Raw genomic sequence first — 18,993 nt, forward strand, 5'->3', positions numbered from 1 at the left:
TAAAGAAATATTTTCTTTTGTCTGTCCTAACCCGACCAACACTCAATTTTAGTGGATGTCCCCTGGTTCTGGTATTATGTGAGAGTGTAAAGAGCATCTCCCTATCCACTCTGTCCAACCCCTGCATAATTTTGTATGTTTCAATCATGTCCCCCCTCAGGCGTCTCTTTTCTAGGCTGAAGAGGCCCAAACGCCGTAGCCTTTCCTCATAAGGAAGGTGCCCCAGCCCAGTTATCATCTTAGTTGCTCTCTTTTGCACCTTCTCCATTTCCACTATGTCTTCTTTGAGATGCGGCGACCAGAACTGGACACAATACTCCAGGTGTGGCCTTACCATCAATTTGTACAACGGCATTATAATACTAGCCGTTTTGTTCTCAATACCCTTCCTAATGATCCCAAGCATAGAATTGGCCTTCTTCACTGCCGCCGCACATTGGGTCGATACTTTCATCGACCTGTCCACCACCACCCCAAGATCTCTCTCCTGATCTGTCACAGACAGCTCAGAACCCATCAGCCTATATGTGAAGTTTTGATTTTTTGCCCCAATGTGCATGACTTTACACTTACTGACATTGAAATGCATCTGCCATTTTGCTGCTGCTCATTCTGCCAGTTTGGAGAGATCCTTCTGGAGCTCCTCACAATCCTGGTCTTCACCATTTGGAAAAGTTTGGTGTCGTCTGCAAACTTAGCCACTTCACTGCTCAACCCCGTCTCCAGGTCATTTATGAAGAGATTGAAAAGCACCGGTCCCAGGACAGATCCTTGGGGCACACCGCTTTTCACCTCTCTCCATTGTGAAAATTGCCCATTGACACCCACTCTCTGCTTCCTGGCCTCCAACCAGTTCTCAATCCATGAGAGGACCTGTCCTCTAATTCCCTGACTGTGGAGTTTTTTCAGTAGCCTTTGGTGAGGGACCGTGTCAAACGCCTTCTGAAAGTCCAGATATATAATGTCCACGGGTTCTCCCAAATCCACATGCCTGTTGACCTTTTCAAAGAATTCTATAAGGTTTGTGAGTCAAGACTTACCCTTACAGAAGCCATGCTGACTCTCCCTCAGCAAGGCCTGTTCATCTATGTGTTTTGAGATCCTATCTTTGACGAGGCATTCCACCATCTTACCCGGTATGGATGTTAGGCTGACCGGCCTATAGTTTCCCGGGTCCCCCCTCTTTCCCTTTTTAAAAATAGGCGTGACATTTGCTATCCTCCAATCTTCTGGCACCGTGGCCGTTTTGAGGGACAAGTTGCATACCTTAGTCGAGATATGCAACTTCATTCTTCAATTCCTTAATAACTCTTGGGTGGATGCCATCAGGGCCCGGTGACTTATTGATCTTTAAGTTATCAATGAGGTCTGAAACATCTTCTCTTTTAACCTATATCTGACTTAACTCCTCAGTCAGGAGGGGCCGTTCGGGCAGCGGTATGTGCCCGAGGTCTTCTGCCGTGAAGACAGATGCAAAGAACTCATTTAATTTCTCTGCCATCTCTAAGTCTCCTTTTATCTCCCCTTTCCCTCCCTCACCATCCAGAGGGCCAACCGCTTCTCTGGCGGGTTTCCTGCTTCTAACATATTTGAAGAAGCTTTTATTATTCCCCTTAATGTTGCTGGCCATGCGTTCCTCATAGTCTCACTTGGCCTCCCGTATCACCTTCTTACATTTCTTTTGCCACAGTTTATGTTCCTTTTTATTCTCCTCATTAGGGCAAGACTTCCATTTACGGAAGGAAGCTTCCTTGCCCTTCACAGCCTCTCTAACTTGGCTGGTTAGCCATGCGGGCACCCTCCTGGATTTAGTGGAACCCTTCTTTCTTTGCGGTATACACCCCTGCTGGGCCTCTATTACTGTTGTTTTAAGCAGCCTCCATGCACTCTGGAGAGATTGGACTCTTTTTACCCTCCCTTTCCACCTCCTTCTAACCAGCCTCCTCATTTGGGGGATGTCCGCCCGTCGGAAGTCAAGGGTTTTTGTTAGATATTTGCCTGGTATTCTTCCCCCAACGTGCATGTAAAAATGGATCGCAGCATGATCACTGTTCCCCAATGGCTCAGTAACGTTTACATCTCTAACCAGGTCCTGCGTACCGCACAATATTAAATCCAGAGTCACCTGTCCTCTGGTGGGCTCCGTGACTAGCTGCTCTAAGCCACAGTCATTTAGCACGTCAAGAAATCCGGTCTCCTTATCGTGACCAGAACGCAAATTGACCCAGTCAATATGAGGATAATTGAAGTCCCCCATGATTACAACCCTGTCCCTCCTTGTCACCTCCCTGATCTGTTTCCTCATTTCAAGGTCCCCATCCGTTTTCTGGTCTGGAGGACTATAGCACGCCCCCAGTATTACATCGCTGCACAAGCCTGGTAATTTAACCCACAGAGATTCTACGGTGGAGTTGGACCCACCTTCAATCTCTACTTTGCTGGATTCTATCCCTTCCTTAACATAAACGGCCACCCCACCTCCAACACGTCCCTCCACCTGTCCCTCCTGTAGAGTTTATAGCCCGGGATTGCGGTATCCCACTGATTCTCCGCATTCCACCAGGTTTCCGTTATGCCCACTATGTCAGTGTTTTCCCTTGTCACCAGACATTCCAGTTCTCCCACCTTTGCTCGTAGACTTCGGGCATTCGCATAAAAGCATTTGTACACGGAATGTCCCAGGATGGGCTGCTTATTCGCTCCTTTGTCCCCGCATCCTCTCATTGTGCCAAACCGTCTATCACATCCTATCACCCTACCTTTCCCAATTTCTTCTCCTACTCTGCCTTTGTCTTGTTGTTCTCTAACCTCCCCATCCCCATCCCATAGGGATGAGGAGTCCCAAACCAGATGCCCCTTGGCTCCTGTCGGCCTTCCCCCAGGGATCAGTTTAAAAGCTGCTCTGCCACCTTTTTAATGTTATGCGCCAGCAGTCTGGTTCCATTCTGGTTCAAGTGGAGCCCGTCCCTCTTGTATAGGCCCCGCTTGTCCCAAAACGTTCCCCAGTGCCTAACGAATCTAAACCCCTCCTCCCTACACCACCGTCTCATCCACGCATTGAGACCCCTGATCTCCGCCTGCCTAGCTGGCCCTGCGCGTGGAACAGGTAGCACTTCAGAGAACGCTACATTTGAGGTCCTGGCTTTCAGCTTCCTGCCTAAAAGCCTAAATTTGGCCTCCAGGACCTCCCAGCTACACTTGCCCACGTCGTTGGTGCTGACATGCACCACAGCTGCTACTTCTCCCCCAGCACTGTCTACTAGCCTGTCTAGACAAGAAGTGATGTCCGCAACCTTCTCACCAGGCAGGCAAGTCACCATGTGGTCCTCACATCCGTCGCAAACCCCCCTTTCTATGTTTCTAATAATTGAATCCCCCACTACAAGAAGCCCCCGACCCCCCTCCCGCCGAGGAGTATCCCGAGTGCGTTCGGATACGGGCCCATCCCCTGGAGAAGGGGTCCCCCCTAGGGGATTGTTTCCCTCCTCTCCAGGATGACGTCCTCCAGTCCCGAGACTTCCCACCCGGGCAGCCAAGGAGCTGCACGCCTGAGGTTGGGACGAAGCCTGATCGTCCCCGGAAGTCTCCCCACGGTCCTCCTCTGCCTGCCTGTGCTTCTCCAGGTCGGCCACCAAGGCTTCAAGGGAGTGGACGCGTTCCCTGAGACCCTGGAGCTCCTTGCACTCCCATGACTTATGCCCCAGAGGCATATAATCATACATGTGGCACTCAATGCAGAACACTGGATAGCCCCCACCCTGCTGCTGGCTGTCTGACTGCATAGCTTTTTTTGTGTGTGTGTTGTTTTATTTAGGGGTCCTTTTAAAAACCCTACACTGGATAGCAGCCCTCTTCTCGAGGGAAGAGGAAGGGCAGTGTATGGGGCCCTGGCCTCCTCGCCCTGCTGCTGAACTCGCCCAGATGCTAAACTCTCAGTTTACCTGGCACTTGGGGTCCCAGAGGCCACACGCGTCTGCAGAGAGTCTCACGCGATGGCAGGCCTAGCTTTATGCTCCTGGCTGGCTCCTCCTCCCTCCTTCCTTCCTGATTGAAAGGGGGGCTGGTCTTCCCAGGTGAGTTTACAAAAGCTCAGGAAGACAAAAGGCTGCTGATGGGCGTAACCTACTCTGCAGGCTCCTGAATGGAGTGCTTGGATTAGCCTAATGGGGCTAATGGTTGGGAATTGGCCCTTACTCGGTTCTTTCCCTCCTAGTTCTGTTCTCTTAGGCTGGACTGTTTTGTAACCTCAAGCTAGTTTTTATTTGAGTTTGTTTAATTATTTATTGCTTTCTAGATCCTGTGTCCCAATTTACTGAACTGTTTAGGCTATGTTCTAACTTAGATTAAGTTTAACTTGGGTTAAGTATAGGGTTAATTTAAAACAAAGTAGAAAAACCTGCTTTCCACTTTATCCTCCTCCCTTTCTTCGATTAGGTGCTATTTTAGGTGCAGCTAACTTTCAACTTTGATTTAAGTGCCTGACCCTTGGGCTCTTACTCACGAGTAGGACTCTGCTCCTGCTCAGAGTAGACCTACGTACCTCCCTTAGGTGCTAACTTTCAATTTTGCTTTAAGGTTGATTTAAAGTTAAAGTTAAGGTTAGAAGACAGGGAGTTAGAAAGACAAAGAGTTAGAAAGAGTACACTTACCCTCTCGTCGTCTTCCTCCTCTCCTTCTCCAAAACTCAGATCTCAGAGATCTCAGCATCTGGGATCTCAGAGAGAGCCTGCTTCTAAAATCAGGGTGTTGCATATATCCATCATGGCTTGGAACCTGTGATGGACTTTTCCTCCATAAATCTTTCCAATCCCCTTTTAAAGACATCTAGACCAGGTGCCACCACCACATCCCAGGGCAAAGGATTCATTACATGCTGGGTAAATAAATATTTTCTTTTGGCTGTTGTAACTCTGCTGCTGCTCAATTTTAGTGGTTGTCCTCTAGTTCTAGTGTTGTGTGAGAGGAAAAAAAAATCCTTCTCTCCACTCTGTCTATCCCCTGCATAATTTTATATATCCTTATCATTTCCCCCCTCAGGTGCCTTTTAAAGAGCCCCCAAACGCTATAGTTTTTTCTTGTAAGGGAGGTGTCCCAGCATTCCCAACACTGATCATTTCTAGTTTAATATAGAAAACTTAATTGATAATTGATAAGACAGAGGCTCTCCTGGTTCGGAAATCCTCGATGCAGGTGCTGGATTATCGGCTTGCTCTGAATGGGGTTGCACTCCCCCTGAAGGAGCAGGTCAGCAGCTTGGGGGTCCACCTGGACTCGCAGCGGCTCCTGGATTCCCAGGTGGCGGCTGTGGCTAGGGGGGCCTTCGCTCAGCTTCGGCTGGTGCGCCAGCTGCGGCCGTACTTGGATCGTGCAGACCTGGCCACGGTGATCCATGCCATGGTGACATCGAGGTTAGATTATTGTAACGTGCTTTATGTGGGGCTGCCCCTGAAGACGGTTCGGAAACTGCAATTAGTGCAGAATGCGGCGGCCCGTGTGGTCACTGGAGCTAGGCGGTTTGACTCTGTCAGCCCGCTTCTCCGGGGGCTACATTGGCTGCCCATTCGTTTCCAGGCCCAATTCAAGGTGCTGGTTTTGACCTTTAAAGCCCTACACTGCTCTGGACCAGGGTATCTTAGAGATCGCCTACTCCCGTACAATCCGGCTCGTCCTTTCAGGTCATCAGAGAAGGCCTTTTTACAAGTGCCGCCGCCTAAGGAGGTACGTGGGGCGGCGGCAAGAAATAGGGCCTTCTCAGTAGTGGCACCAACGTTATGGAACTCCCTTCCCCTTGACTTAAGAATGGCTCCCTCTCTTGAGACTTTTCGGCGAGGCTTGAAGAGCCTGCTGTTTAAACAAGCCTTCTGATTTCTGGCCTTCTTAACTTTTTTATACATCTTTTAGTTGTTTTTTTACAGGCCTGATTCCTCTATGAACTGCTGTTTTATGCTCTTTTTTTATTCTGACTTTTATCTGACTACTGTTTTTATGGTTTCTGTTAATGTGTTTTTAATGTTTTTATCTGTTTGTTAAATTATGTTTTAATCTGTTTTTAATATGTTGTAAGCTGCCCTGGGTCCCTTTAGGGAGAAGGGCGGGATAGAAATAAAGTTGTTTATTATTATTATTATTTATTTATTATAATGGTGTCAAATCCTGTTGATACAATAACATATGATTCTCCATAATAACGCATGGAGAAAATGCTGAACTTTCTATACATATTTGTTGCTATACTTATTTTGAAATCTGCTCCTGTCACTTATTTCCACTTGTGCAAGCAGATCCCTCTTCATCTCCTAGAGATAACACAAGTCAGTTTAAATGTCTATCTTTTAGTGCTGGTTAGCATTGCTAGTTAGTTGTTAGTTAGTTTTTGTTTTGTTTTTGTGTGTGTTTGTGTTTTTTTTTTAATTCTATCAATTGTAAGCCTCCTTGAATCATAAGAGGGAGGCAGGATATATATTTTTCGCACCAGTTTTTTTTAAAAAGCAGCGGGTCCTTGCAGCTGTTGTCTAGGAACATCCTAGAGTCACATGGCTGGGCACAACTGGAAATGGGGTGCTGGTCTAGAGGGGCCACATAGACGAACAAGGCTTGCTGAGGGAGAATCGGCATGGCTTCTGTAAGGTAGGTCTTGCCTCACAAACCTTTTAGAATACTTTGAAAAGGTCAACAGGCATGTGGATGCGGGAGAACCCGTGGACATTATATATCTGGACTTTCAGAAGGCATTCGACACGGTCCCTCACCAAAGGCTACTGAAAAAACTCAGGGAATTAGAGGACAGGTCCTCATGGATTGAGACCTGGTTGAAGACCAGGAAACAGAGAGTGGTTGTCAATGGGCAATTTTCACAATGGAGAGAGGTGAAAAGCGGTGTGCCCCAAGGATCTGTCCTGGGACCGGTGCTTTTCAACCTCTTCATGAATGACCTGGAGACAGGGCTGAGCAGTGAGGTGGCTAAGTTTGCAGACGACACCAAACTTTTCCGAGTGGTGAAGACCAGAAGTGATTGTGAGGAGCTCCAGAAGGATCTCTCCAAACTGGCAGAATGGGCAGCAAAATGGCAGATGCGCTTCAATGTCAGTAAGTGTAAAGTCATGCACATTGGGGCAAAAAATCAAAACTTCACATATAGGCTAATGGGTTCTGAGCTTTCTGTGACAGATCAGGAGAGAGATCTTGGGGTGGTGGTGGACAAGTCAATGAAAGTGTCGACCCAATGTGCGGCGGCAGTGAAGAAGGCCAGTTCTATGCTTGGGAACATTAGAAAAGGTATTGAGAACAAAACGGCTAATATTATAATGCCATTGTACAAATCGATGGTAAGGCCACACCTGGAGTATTGTGTCCAGTTCTGGTTGCCACATCTCAAAAAGGACATAGTGGAAATGGAGAAGGTGCAAAAGAGAGCAACTAAGATGATTGCTGGGCTGGGGCACCTTCCTTATGAGGAAAGGCTACAGCGTTTGGGCCTCTTCAGCCTAGAAGAGAGGTGCTTGAGGGGGGACATGATTGAGACATACAGAATTATGCATGGGGAGGATAAAGTGGACAGAGAGATGCTCTTTACACTCTCACATAACACCAGAACCAGGGGACAGCCACTAAAATTGAGTGTTGGGAGAGTTAGGACAGACAAGAAAATATTTCTTTTCTCAGTGTGTGGTCGGTCTGTGGAACTCCTTGCCATAGGATGTGGCGATGACATCTGGCCTGGATGCCTTTAAAAGGGGATTGGACAAGTTTCTGGAGGAAGAATCCATTGATATGACAAGCCATGATATGAATGTGCAACCTCCTGATTTTCGAAATGGGCTATGTCAGAATTCCAATGCAAGGGAGGGCACCAGGATGAGGTCTCTTGTTGTGCTCCCTGGGGCATTTGGTGGGCCACTGTGAGAGACAGGAAGCTGGACTAGATGGCCTATGGCCTGATCCAGTGGGTCTGTTCTTCTTATGGCCCTCTACCTGATCCAGTAGAGCTGTTCTTAAAAGAGAGTTGGTTATTAACCCAGCAGATCTAAAAACTGAATGAAAAATGTAATTTTAGTGTTTAGAATGGATACTGCAATATTGGAGAGTGTTGCCAGTAAAATGCCAGTTGTCATAAACTTGTATTTCAGCCAAAGGACCTCAAGGGTGGGGAGGGAGTGAATATCTTGATAGACTTGGTTGTTTTATTTATTTAACTCCAAATGTTAACTTTCAAAATAAACACATTTAATGTTTTATTTTTGGGATCTCAGAGTAATGGATTTATGTTTGTGTTTTTATCATTTAGGCTGAGTGCATGGTTGGGCTCTGCACCGTTACTGTAAGTGCAGAGCTCCATGAGCCAATAGTTCCAAACGATTACACCATATCCTTAATTTCAAGGTTGTTGTATACATGAGAGATTTTATTCTGTATGTCCCTCAAGATTTAATAATCAATGGAACACAATAATAATGGAGTGGAAAACAGGCTCTGCAAGGGGCAGAGGTTAAAAAGCAGGCCGCAGGAGCAGGTTCGGAGGTCTTTCTGGATGGTGAAATGGCCTTTTATCCATCTCAGGCTTGTGCACCAGCTGCAACAATATATGAATTGACTGTATCTGACCACAGGAGTTGGTGACAGCAGTACTTGATTATAATAATGTGCTTTACATGGGGCTGCCCTTGAAGATGGTTTATAAACTTCAGCAAGTCGAGCATGTGGCAGCCTGTGAGTTAGGCCAGTGGTTCCCATCTGGTGGGTTATGAGCCACCAACCACAGAAGCACTTAGGTTTGGTCCCTTAAGGGGTGGAGGCAATGGCAGTTGCAGTTATCGCTAGGATCACGCTGCTGCTGGGGAAAGAAGGGGGGTTCCTGGCTTACCTGAACCCAGTGACAGGGTCTGGGGGTGTGGGAAGCCCCATGGACACCTCCACTTCTAGTTTTGTGATGGGTTTTTTTTAAACAAGAAGATTGGAAGCCACTTCTGGTTTCCTATCAGAAAACCAGAAGTTGCTTCCAATCACTTAAAAAATTTTTTTAAAATAATTATATGGTTTTATTTGTGAGCCACCTTCATTGGATTGGAAGGCGGGATATAAATACATAAATTTTCCAGGTTTGGAGAGCCCTGCAGAGGTGTCAATGGACTCCCCACAGCCCCAGACCCCATTGCTGGCTTCAGGTAAGCCAGGAAACCCCCTCCCCCTACTTTCCCCAGCAGCAGCATGATCCTGGGGATCGCATTGCTGCAGTCCCTCCACCCCACAAGCACTTAGGTGGTTCTCTCCTCCTAAGGAGGACTTTGGGACTCACTGGGCTAGGCACTTTGTCTCTGTCAGGCAGTGCTGCTTCTTTGACTTGTACTGACTGCCAGTTTGTGCCTGGGCATGATTCAAGTTGCTGGTCTTAACCTTTTGAAGTCCTTCATGGTTTGGGAGCAGTGTATCTGAAAGATCACCTCCTTCAATAAGTGATAGCCATGTGATCAAATGAGGGGAGGGGGGCTCTCTAAGGTTTAGATGGCAGTAATACGGGGAAGGGCCTTCTCTGTAGCAGGACCATAGTAATCCAGCTGCTTCCCTGTTGAATTAAGAACTGAACCTTCTCTGCTGGTCTTCCAGTGGAATCTCAAGACACCTTTTGTTTCATGCTGCTTTTTCACTTTTTTCATTTTGTGGCATTTCTGTTTCTGTTGTTCTTCATATTCTATTTTGTTGTTGTTTGCCTCACTTTATTGTATTTTTATGTTGTTCGCTGCCTGGGCCCATTTATTGTAAAAAGGAAAGGTGGAATATAAATAAATGAAATCAGCTGTTGAAAGTCTGGCCTAATGAAAGAGTCTTTACCATCCATTTGAAAACTGCTGGAGAGGTCATCTGGCACGTGGTCTCAGGCAGGGCATAGTGCCTGTGCAGAAAAAGCCCTGACCCTGGTACCTGCAAACCAAACATTTGTCAGTGATGAGTCTGCAAGGCTGATCCTAAAGTCTTGGCCACATGAGATCATAAAGTCTCGGCCTTCTCAAACTATGCATCGCAGTGCCCTGGGGCATCACTAGGCACTCACTGAGGTGCTGCAGGGTGCTCGCTTGGTGAAGAGACCTCAATGTGACCCTGCAAACAGTGGCAGGAGGCTCAGCACAGCAGGCAGAGCTCCCATGCATGGTTTTCACATGCTTAGTAAAGCCCTATTGCCTGCACAGAGCCTCTTACTGCGGTTTGTAGGGTGCTACAGACTGCCAAGCTCAAAAGTGAGTGATGGTGACATCATCACGTGTTGCAAAACACATCATCGTCAAATAAGTTTGGGAAGCACTTATCTAGGCCCAGACTATCTAGGACTTCAAGGGTCAGTACCAAACCTTTGAATTACGTCTGGAAACTGGTCACTGACATAGTGGTACAAATGGGAGCTACTCTCTTCTGCCAGAAACTCCAGCACCCAGGCAACATTTTGAACCCAGTCAAGTTTCTGAACTGTCTTCAGGGATAGACCCATGAATAACATATGACAGTAGTCCACTCTGGCTGTAGTTGATGCATGTATAACCAGGGTTGGGGTTGCTTTCTCTAGGTAGTGCCATGGCTGGTGTACCAGCCAGAGCTGAGCTGGCAGAAGGTGCTCCTAGGGACCAACATCATGTGGACACCCATGGCTAATATCAGTTCGATGAGCACTCTCAGGCTGAAGGCTAGATCCTTCTGGGGGAGCATAAGAAGACCTGTGTTGGATCAGGTCAGCCTGTCCAAGACAGGTTGTGCACCACTACCTAAGTCTGAGGGCTTCCTACACACAGTAGGAATAGTACGCATAGTTTCTGTCAGGTCTGAATTAAGTTTCAGCTTCTTTCCCATTAACCAGACCAGAACAATTTTCAGGTACCAGTTCATGGTTTCAGCTGCCACCTTGGGAATGAGTTGGTGGAAACGAGAGGTAGTGCTGGGTGTCACCTCTGTATAGAACAGCCATTTTCAATCATTGTGCCGTGGCACACTGGTGTGCCACAAATGGTCCCCAGGTGTGCTGTGGGAATTTGGGAGTCATTTATTTATAAGGCCATTGGGGGATGTGAGCCCCCATTTGACAGCATAGTGTGCCTTGTCAATTGTCAAAAAGCTGATGGTGTGCCTTGACCATTTTGGTGCCTTGCCAGTGTGCCGCAAGATGAAAAAGGTTGAAAATCACTGGTATAAAACATTAAAATCCGTTTCATTTCCTTTTCTTAAAATCCATTTCCCCATCTTTCCTTAAACTAGCAGTTCTGAAAGCATTCTAGAAGATATTGGCTCTTTTGGAGCAGCTGCCATGAACAACTCACTTCATGGCCTTGTTTGGGCTTGGTACATGTATGGAATAAACAACAGAGGAAGGAGTAGGAGCTTGTATTGGGGATCATGATGTACACAGGAGTGAAACTGTCGTAGCTGTGGGTTTTATAAATTTAGATGAGCTTACCTATTCTCCTGAAGGTTGTATAGGAATCCAGTGCAGACAGTATAATGCAGATTAAAATCTGCTTCCAGGAAAATTCTTTGCACGCATTGGGTTGGTTCATGCATAATGCCAAACTTTGATTCAGCATTACAGCTTCTTTGTTTGCATGCTCAGTTTGTTAATTCCTTCTACTGTCTCAGGAGCCATAGTTTGCCATCACACTTGAACTAGCAAATGATTTGCAATTGCCCTCAATCCCAGGATTGCTTCAAAATATAGTTTGTAGTCCTCACTTGGAAGGGATGCAAGCTGTAGTTTGCCAGTTCTAATGGCAAACTCTAGTTTGTGGCGATGTGGAACGTGGAAGGGAAGAGGGAGTACGCAAGCCAAGGTGCTGTGTTTTGTCTTTGTATCCAGAGAGTTCTGCAGTCATTGACAGGTGGCTCCAGTTTCCAGAGAGGGAGCAGTCGTTGGCAGCAAAAATGCACCTTAAAGAACAACCCACTTGTTGCAGCATCAGCTTTCATGGACTAGAGCCTACCTCATCAGAAGTGTAAAGGGGTGTGTTGTGTAAAAATATATATCTTGGCACATACACAGCAAGCTGTGGTACCAAATGGTTATCAAGAGATATGGACTGTGATAATGATGTGTAATGCTTATATATACTGTCTACAAGATACATACAATGACAGTTCAGAAAATTATAGTGACCACTTCTTTGTGTTTATTTTTTTCTGGCTTCTCTGCTGAGTCAGGGTGAGCATGCAGCAGAGTAAGTGGGATGCTTCCAGGTCACTGAGGTTTAATCAAGATGCTCAAAGAGAAGAAGGTAAGATGCTTAAACTCTCTGTCTACCTGGCTTATGTTATGTAGTTAAAGGAAATATATAAAATTGCATTGCATATTCTGAATCCTGCTGTTTGCACAATTACAATGTGATAGAACTGGAATGCTTGCCTTTTTTTCTTCTCAAAGGTAGGAGAAATCAAGTCAGCCTCTCTGGAGTTTTTCCAACCATAAACAGAAGAGTGGCACTGCATGTCCTTTGGGGAGATAAAGCGGGCTATAAATTTAGTAGATAAAATAAAATAAGTGGGGAAATACAGCAACTGTAGAAGAAGGTGGTGGCTCAGCCCTAGGCAGCCCCTGGTGCGTGGTTTGTGGCTATGCAGGTCTCTCTCTTTGACTGCATCACCACACAACTGTGAAAAGAGACGTGAACTGTCCAACAGTTGTTCCCTCTCTTTGGGTAACTGATTTTTGTCATGTGATGGTAGGGGTTTGTAGCAGTAGTACCCTTGCCAGACTACAGTTTGTGACATGACAGTGTAGTGGCTGTGAAACTGACTTTGAGTCTGCAGCCATGACATCTGTGTGTGTGTGTGTGTAGTCTGAGTAGTCTTGAGAACAAAGTGACCCTAGTTCTTTTTTTTAATACAAGTGAACAGCAGAAGTCATTTTTTCCCCCCTTTGTACTTGGAGGGGTGTAAGAATGACCTTTTCTGAATGCTGCACTTCTTTGTTTCTTCTAGATCAGCGAAGGATGGCTGAAATAACAGGACACCTGATAAAAATGAGGCTGGGTGAACTTGACCGGGGAAAATCAAAAGAGAGCAAAGAAGTATGCCTTGTTGCTGTTAATTGAATGTCACTGATAAGTCTTGGGTTGGGGAATCTCTAGCACCTTTCCCTGGCTGCTGTGCTTCTGTTAACCATTAACTGGATGAAGCACCACTCTCAGGTTTTGCTCTAATCCAGTAACTGCCACGCTGTGTGCTTGTATGCTTCAAGAGAGAACAGCTATTATATGAATGAGAAGCTGCTGTGAGCTGGATGCTAATTCATAGCTTGGGCAATGTCTACTTCAAGCTAGCCTCTGCTTCAGTAATTGTGCTTCATCGCTCTTTTGAGTCCGATGGACTTGATCCTGACACAGAGACAGCAGCATGGCCCAACTTCTGAGGAGGTTTCATGTTGCATGTCTGCCTGGGTTGCTTCTCACTGGTACATTTTCACACTTTTTTAGAGGGTAAGAGTGCAGTTTACTTTCAGTTTTAAATCAGACGAAAAGTATGCCTCCATAGTGGTCTTCATAAGTCTGGGAAAGCTTTATCTAGTTAAGCATTTGGGTGGGCAGGTTGGATGGAGGTGGAGGATCAGAAAGGTGTATGGTAGGAGGAGGAAGCTATGGGTCTCTATGGATGCTATGGAAGCTGCTGTCCAGCATAAGAAGAAGATGTGGAAGTGCCTCCTCTTGTGCCATGCATGGCATGTTTTAGGAAGATAGTGGCAGCAGAATGCCTGCTTATAACTGGATAACCAAGAAATCAATTTGGAATTAAAGTGGAAAAGGGAAGAATTCTTAAAGCAGCCCCTCTCACTTTCCATTTACAAAGAAACTTGGTAGGTGCTCAGGAAAATCTTAAGATATTGTTAGTCTCAGTTCCCTGTTCTGTAAGTTCAGTCAGTGGGTATTTGCACAAGGCCTTTTCCTACTGCCCTTCCTCTCCCCCTCCTTTCAGCTGCAAATGATCCTTTTTCTAGTGCTAGTTGTGGGACAAATATCTGGCATCAGACCTACCTGTGATCACATGCTGGATAGTGCAGTGAAAGTGTTTAAATGAATGGGGTGTGTGTGTGTGTGTGTGTTTAGGAGCACTCTCATATGTATATATACGTATGCACCTCTCTCAGCCTTTGCACTGGTAGCTGCACCTCTAACCAGACGTGCTGTTCTATAACCCGCCTGCTGCTGGTCAGCAAGGCTCTATTCAGCCTCTGCCTGCCTTCTATCATGTGCAAGGAGAACAAGGTGCTAGTTTTGTTTCTTGATTCGACTTCTGTGCTTTGCAGTCTGCTGCTGGACTTTATGCAAGACTTGAAGCTCAGATCAGGGCAACAGCACAAGTCAACACTCGCCAGAACATCCCAGAAAAAAATATGAGGTAAACTACTGCTAAGATTGAAGGGAAAGGGAGAGGAGTTTTAATACACTGTTTATCAAAGTGTTCCTCCACAAAATCCTTATGGGAAATGGCAAAGGCAATTAGAATATCTGAACTGGCATTCCAGGACAGTCTGTGAACAGCCTTTTCAATTTGCACTCCTCTCCCAATGGTTTTAGGCAGTAGTTTTCAAATTGGGGCGTCGTGATGCCCCAGCCTGAAGGCCCTGGCCTCTGCCCCCTTAAGGAGCAGGGGCAGGGAGGAGGCAGCAACAGGATCCCCAGGATTGCGTCACTAACGGGGCTGCAGGGACTGGGATGCACTCACCAGTCCCTGCAGCAGCCTTCCTGGGGTGGGGGGAGTCCATACGGGAGCATCTGCAGGGCTTCCCAGCTCATCCGAAGTGAAAGTAGAGCAGTTGCGCTCCACTTCCGGTTTTGCGGTAGTGGAGAGTGATCGCAGCACTTTCACTTTCTGCAGGCTGGGGAACCTTGCAGATGCTTGCACAGAAGGCCAGAAGTTACAGCAATGCAAACTCCTAGAGAGTTTGAAAACAGCTGGTTTTAGGAGTTGATCCTTTGTTGCCTCCTTGTTTTGGCCACACCTAAAATTAACTGTGAATTTTGGTTTTGCTGGATCTTGCCAAATTCTGGTGTTCTAGATGTGAATGAGAATTTTAATACACTGTTTACCTCTTGCATCTTTCCTCTTGTCCCTGCCATTTTTGACCCATCTCTTTAAAATATACATTTATATATTGAAAGCGTATGCCACAGTAAAGGTGTAGCAAGACTTTGTCTTTGTGGTAATGGACAAACACACATTCCTCCCTGGCATTATAATCTTTGTTACTTATGAATGGGCATTGGCTGTGTAATACTCCACTTTACAGAAACTTGCTGCTCTGATTAATATTAATCACCTAGATTGCTTGAACAGTGCTAATGTGCACATGTTCATAAGCCTACACTTCAAAATAAAGCTGCTTCATGCAGCCACAGATGTGTAAAAGGGCTTTACTCATTGGAGTTACGTTGGCTTCTGAAGAAGCCCACCAGACACTGAGCGAAACATAAAGGCAGTACTGGTTTTTATTTGACCTTGCCTTTTAACTCGATAACCATTTAATTTTTAAATGGACTATTTTGAAATTAGCAGCTAATGGCTATCAGCATGACACTGAACATTACTGTGAATATCTCTTTATGTATTTCTTTAAAATCTAGAACTAAAAGCCGCTTTGGTCCAGGCCGTCCAACATAAAAATGAAGCCAATTGAAACCCATCTCCAATCGAACAGAAGCCAAAGCACTTTTCTGCCTCCAGAGACTGAACTGGATTCCAGAATCTAGGGGCACCTCCTGCAGCTTTTAAGTGACTTATTTATTACTGATTGTCATGTAAATTATTTTGATGAAGGAGTGTAAATTTTCTTGTGTGTTAAAGTTGTAAATACACCATTTCTTATATTAAAACAAAGTGCATTTTTTCCTAAGTAATGGTGCATTTATAAACCTGCAAAGTAACTCTGAAACCTTCAGTATGTTGCAGGGGTGGAAGGAGTGGTGCTAATCGGTGATTTTTACACAGGTATTTGGCTGAACATTGGGGCTGAACCAGGTGTTGGCTTTTATCAGGATCCTTTGTTGAGGGTATGGGGTTTAGTGTCTTTGCATGGTACTTGATTGGCTAATAGAAATCTTGCTTCCTTTGATTTAGCCAAGGGGGGAGGGGGGAATAATTGATGCCTTTGTATATAGTTTTTAAGTTTAGCTGCCTAATGAGAGGATTGTTTTGTCCCTGCTTTTTCCTCCCTGGAAGCACCTTGCTTTCAAATCACTTTTTCCCGTCTGCACTTGCCTGTAAATTAGTCTGCTTTGGGCAGCAAATTCTGTCCACTGGACTTGGTTAATGATATTTGTGCCTACAGACAATGTCTTGAGGAAACTTCCTAAGTTCACCCAATGGTGTCTTCAGTGCTAAAGCATCAGCCATTCCTGGGACAAAGGCAAGAGCAGTCTGGCATGGGAACCTCCTTTGCTAATAGATTGTGTTTACAGGGTCCCTTATAATTGCTGCTGACACTGAATTACAGTTGCGTGCAGATTTTACACACTTCTTACTTTGGAGCAGCATCATGTGAGAGGGATTCTGTGGTGGGTGGGATCATAACCACATTTTGATCATATCTATGGTGGAGGTTGATACTACTTAACATACAATTTAGGAGTCCCCCCAAGGCTCCAGCCCAGCTCTAGCACTTTGGATGCTATCAAGCATCGATAACTCAAGCAGACAGAGCATGCGCAGGGTGCAAAGCAATTAATTGTTAGCTCCCATTTTCTACCTGAGCTTGTCTATGGTAAAAAAAAAAAGTCACACTTGCTTTATATGCATTTTGGCATGAGATCCTAAGCAATTCCTTGTTTCTGTGTTGCACACATACACACGTGCACGGATGCAGTTTTTTGTGAAAGTGTTCTGTGTTGGAAGGTCTTGGACAATCAGTCTGCTACTAAAGCAGCCTGATAAGTACAAGAAGCCATTTGGAGTATCTGTGCTGAAGGAAAGACTCCCTCAACCTCTCAGTCCCAGGAACAACTTTGTGAGGAAAGGGAATTATGTCGGTGGAAACAAGTTGCTTTTATGCAGGCAGAAAGTGTATGCAAAAGAGATGATACACCAAATTGTAGTCATGGATCATACTTGGAAAGAGATTAAGAAGTGTAACATGCTTCAATCTGCTTTGGAAAAAGAACTGTATTTAGGGTCAGTATGACAGAAGTGCTTGGAGGGTCATTAGGGGAGACTTCTTCACAACTAATAGTTCAGACCTTTTTTCCCTGAAGCTTTCTTTACCTATCTGGATTTGGACAGTTAAAGCAATGGGTGAGAGATGGAGATTTGGAGAGAGCACTAATTCTGCTTGCAGTGCTCCTTGCAATGTTTAGTGGTATTTCTACAGAGTTAATTTAAAATTATGAAAGAATACTAGGTGACTGCACAATGCTTTGTCTTAAATAGGTCAGAGATATAGTTATGCAAAGCCTGCTGGCAGGACTTTTGATTTTCCATATGGTAGGCAGAGTAAGAAATCTAGTTGGTGTATAGCGCACTGATTGTGAAGGTAGGCTTAAAAATGCTTAGCCTACAGTCTAAGCAAGATCAAGGGATTTAATTACACCTCAGAAAAACCCCTGATCTACCCTACTAGAGGTTTTTTTGTCTTCTGTCAGGGCTGTCTACTGCAAATAGGTTAGCTGAAGTTTCTTAGTTTATAGTACAATAAGCATCCAACTACTCAGGGGTGGACGTACAGCTTTTACATTTGGTAATATCTAAGTATCTTAATTAATGAACTGTATGTGGGCTATCATGCTAATGTTTGGCTGACCCTTTCACCCATGGTAGCAGAAGAGGCCCATGAAAAGCAGGACAAGGTGTAGCTCAGTAGTACAGCACATCCCTTAGGGTACCTATAAGGCCCAGATCTAGTTAAAAATATCTTTTGGGAGCAAGGCTGGGGCTTTTCTGGGTAGGGCCCTGGAGAACTATCAGACCAGCCTCTATCCAGCAGTAGCCTGAATTAAGAATTCAGAAGTTGCCTTGTAACCAAACTAAAGAAGTGTGATGTGGCACTTGGCATTGTAACTTTGTTACACCCCAGTGAAAAGGTAGAAACCAGACTTAAGATGGATCCTTTTATAATTGTGCATGCATAAGAAAACTTAATGTGGATAATGTTGCTCCATGAAAGATAATCTAAATTGCATATGTAGCCCTATTTAAGTTTTTATACTTGAAGACTAGCCTCATGACCCTGTATGTTAAAGCAAATGCATCACAACAATGAAAGTGCTATTATCACATGCCAAAATTAATCATTGCTTTTTGCACACATCTCCTGTGTAGCAGAAAGTCCATTTAGTCAGTAGATCTACAATGTCTCTTTATTAACCTGACTTTGAATTTTCACTGAAATAAACTGGTTTTCTTAATTGAGCATGTGTGTGTTTATGCTCCAAATTACACATCAGGGGGCCCTTTTATGGAGAGAAATGCCTTAATCTCCCAAGCATTAAGCATTGGTGGGATGAGTGGGAAATGGCTATAAACTACACATTCACTGATATACAGCAGACTAGTTTTTTCTGTGCATGATTTTTTAACTTAGCAAGATTTGTTTCCAGTTGTAGGCTCATTAGGACTTTGGCACAAAAGAGTCCTAACACCTCCCCCACTGTGTACAAAGTCCCTCATTCCACTATAATCTTACCCCTGCTCTATATAATCAATCTTTTTGAGTGTAAATCCATACTGGAAGTCTCAAGCAAGATTCATAGAGGCAGTAGTTAATGATTAACCAATAGTCTCTTTATGAACATTGCTTACAAATGTAAACTGGCAGGTTGCAACCTACCTGGGGTTCAGCGCTGGTCTCCTGCAGAGACCTGGAGGCTTGCAGCCCCCTCTGATCTCCTCCTCAGTTTGGTTACAAAGCCTTTATCAGACAGCAGGCTGTGAGCCTCCAGGACCCTGCAGAAGGCCAGTGCTGCCTCCCAGCTAAGTAAAAAGGCTCCTTGGCAGCAGCAACTGTCTCTGCAGCACTGTCACTGCCCTGCCCATGCAAAT

The 18,993-nt window shown here is 45.3% G+C and overlaps 1 protein-coding gene across 4 annotated transcripts in view; it reads left to right on the top strand.

The window, feature by feature from the left end:
- SANBR (SANT and BTB domain regulator of CSR) overlaps positions 1-18,363 on the top strand; it is a 62,636-nt gene extending 44,273 nt beyond the window's left edge. For all 4 annotated transcript variants that reach the window (XM_066611934.1, XM_066611936.1, XM_066611937.1 and 1 more), the window contains 4 exons: positions 12,172-12,245; positions 12,949-13,037; positions 14,270-14,361; positions 15,588-18,363. In XM_066611934.1, coding sequence (XP_066468031.1) covers positions 12,172-12,245; positions 12,949-13,037; positions 14,270-14,361; positions 15,588-15,624 — 292 coding nt within the window. In that variant the 3' untranslated portion in view covers positions 15,625-18,363. The remainder of the gene's footprint in view (positions 1-12,171; positions 12,246-12,948; positions 13,038-14,269; positions 14,362-15,587) is intronic.
- The last annotated feature ends 630 nt before the right edge of the window (positions 18,364-18,993 follow it).

Source organism: Tiliqua scincoides, chromosome 1 (genome assembly GCF_035046505.1).
Source record: "Tiliqua scincoides isolate rTilSci1 chromosome 1, rTilSci1.hap2, whole genome shotgun sequence".
Classification (NCBI taxonomy): Eukaryota; Metazoa; Chordata; class Lepidosauria; order Squamata; family Scincidae; genus Tiliqua; species Tiliqua scincoides.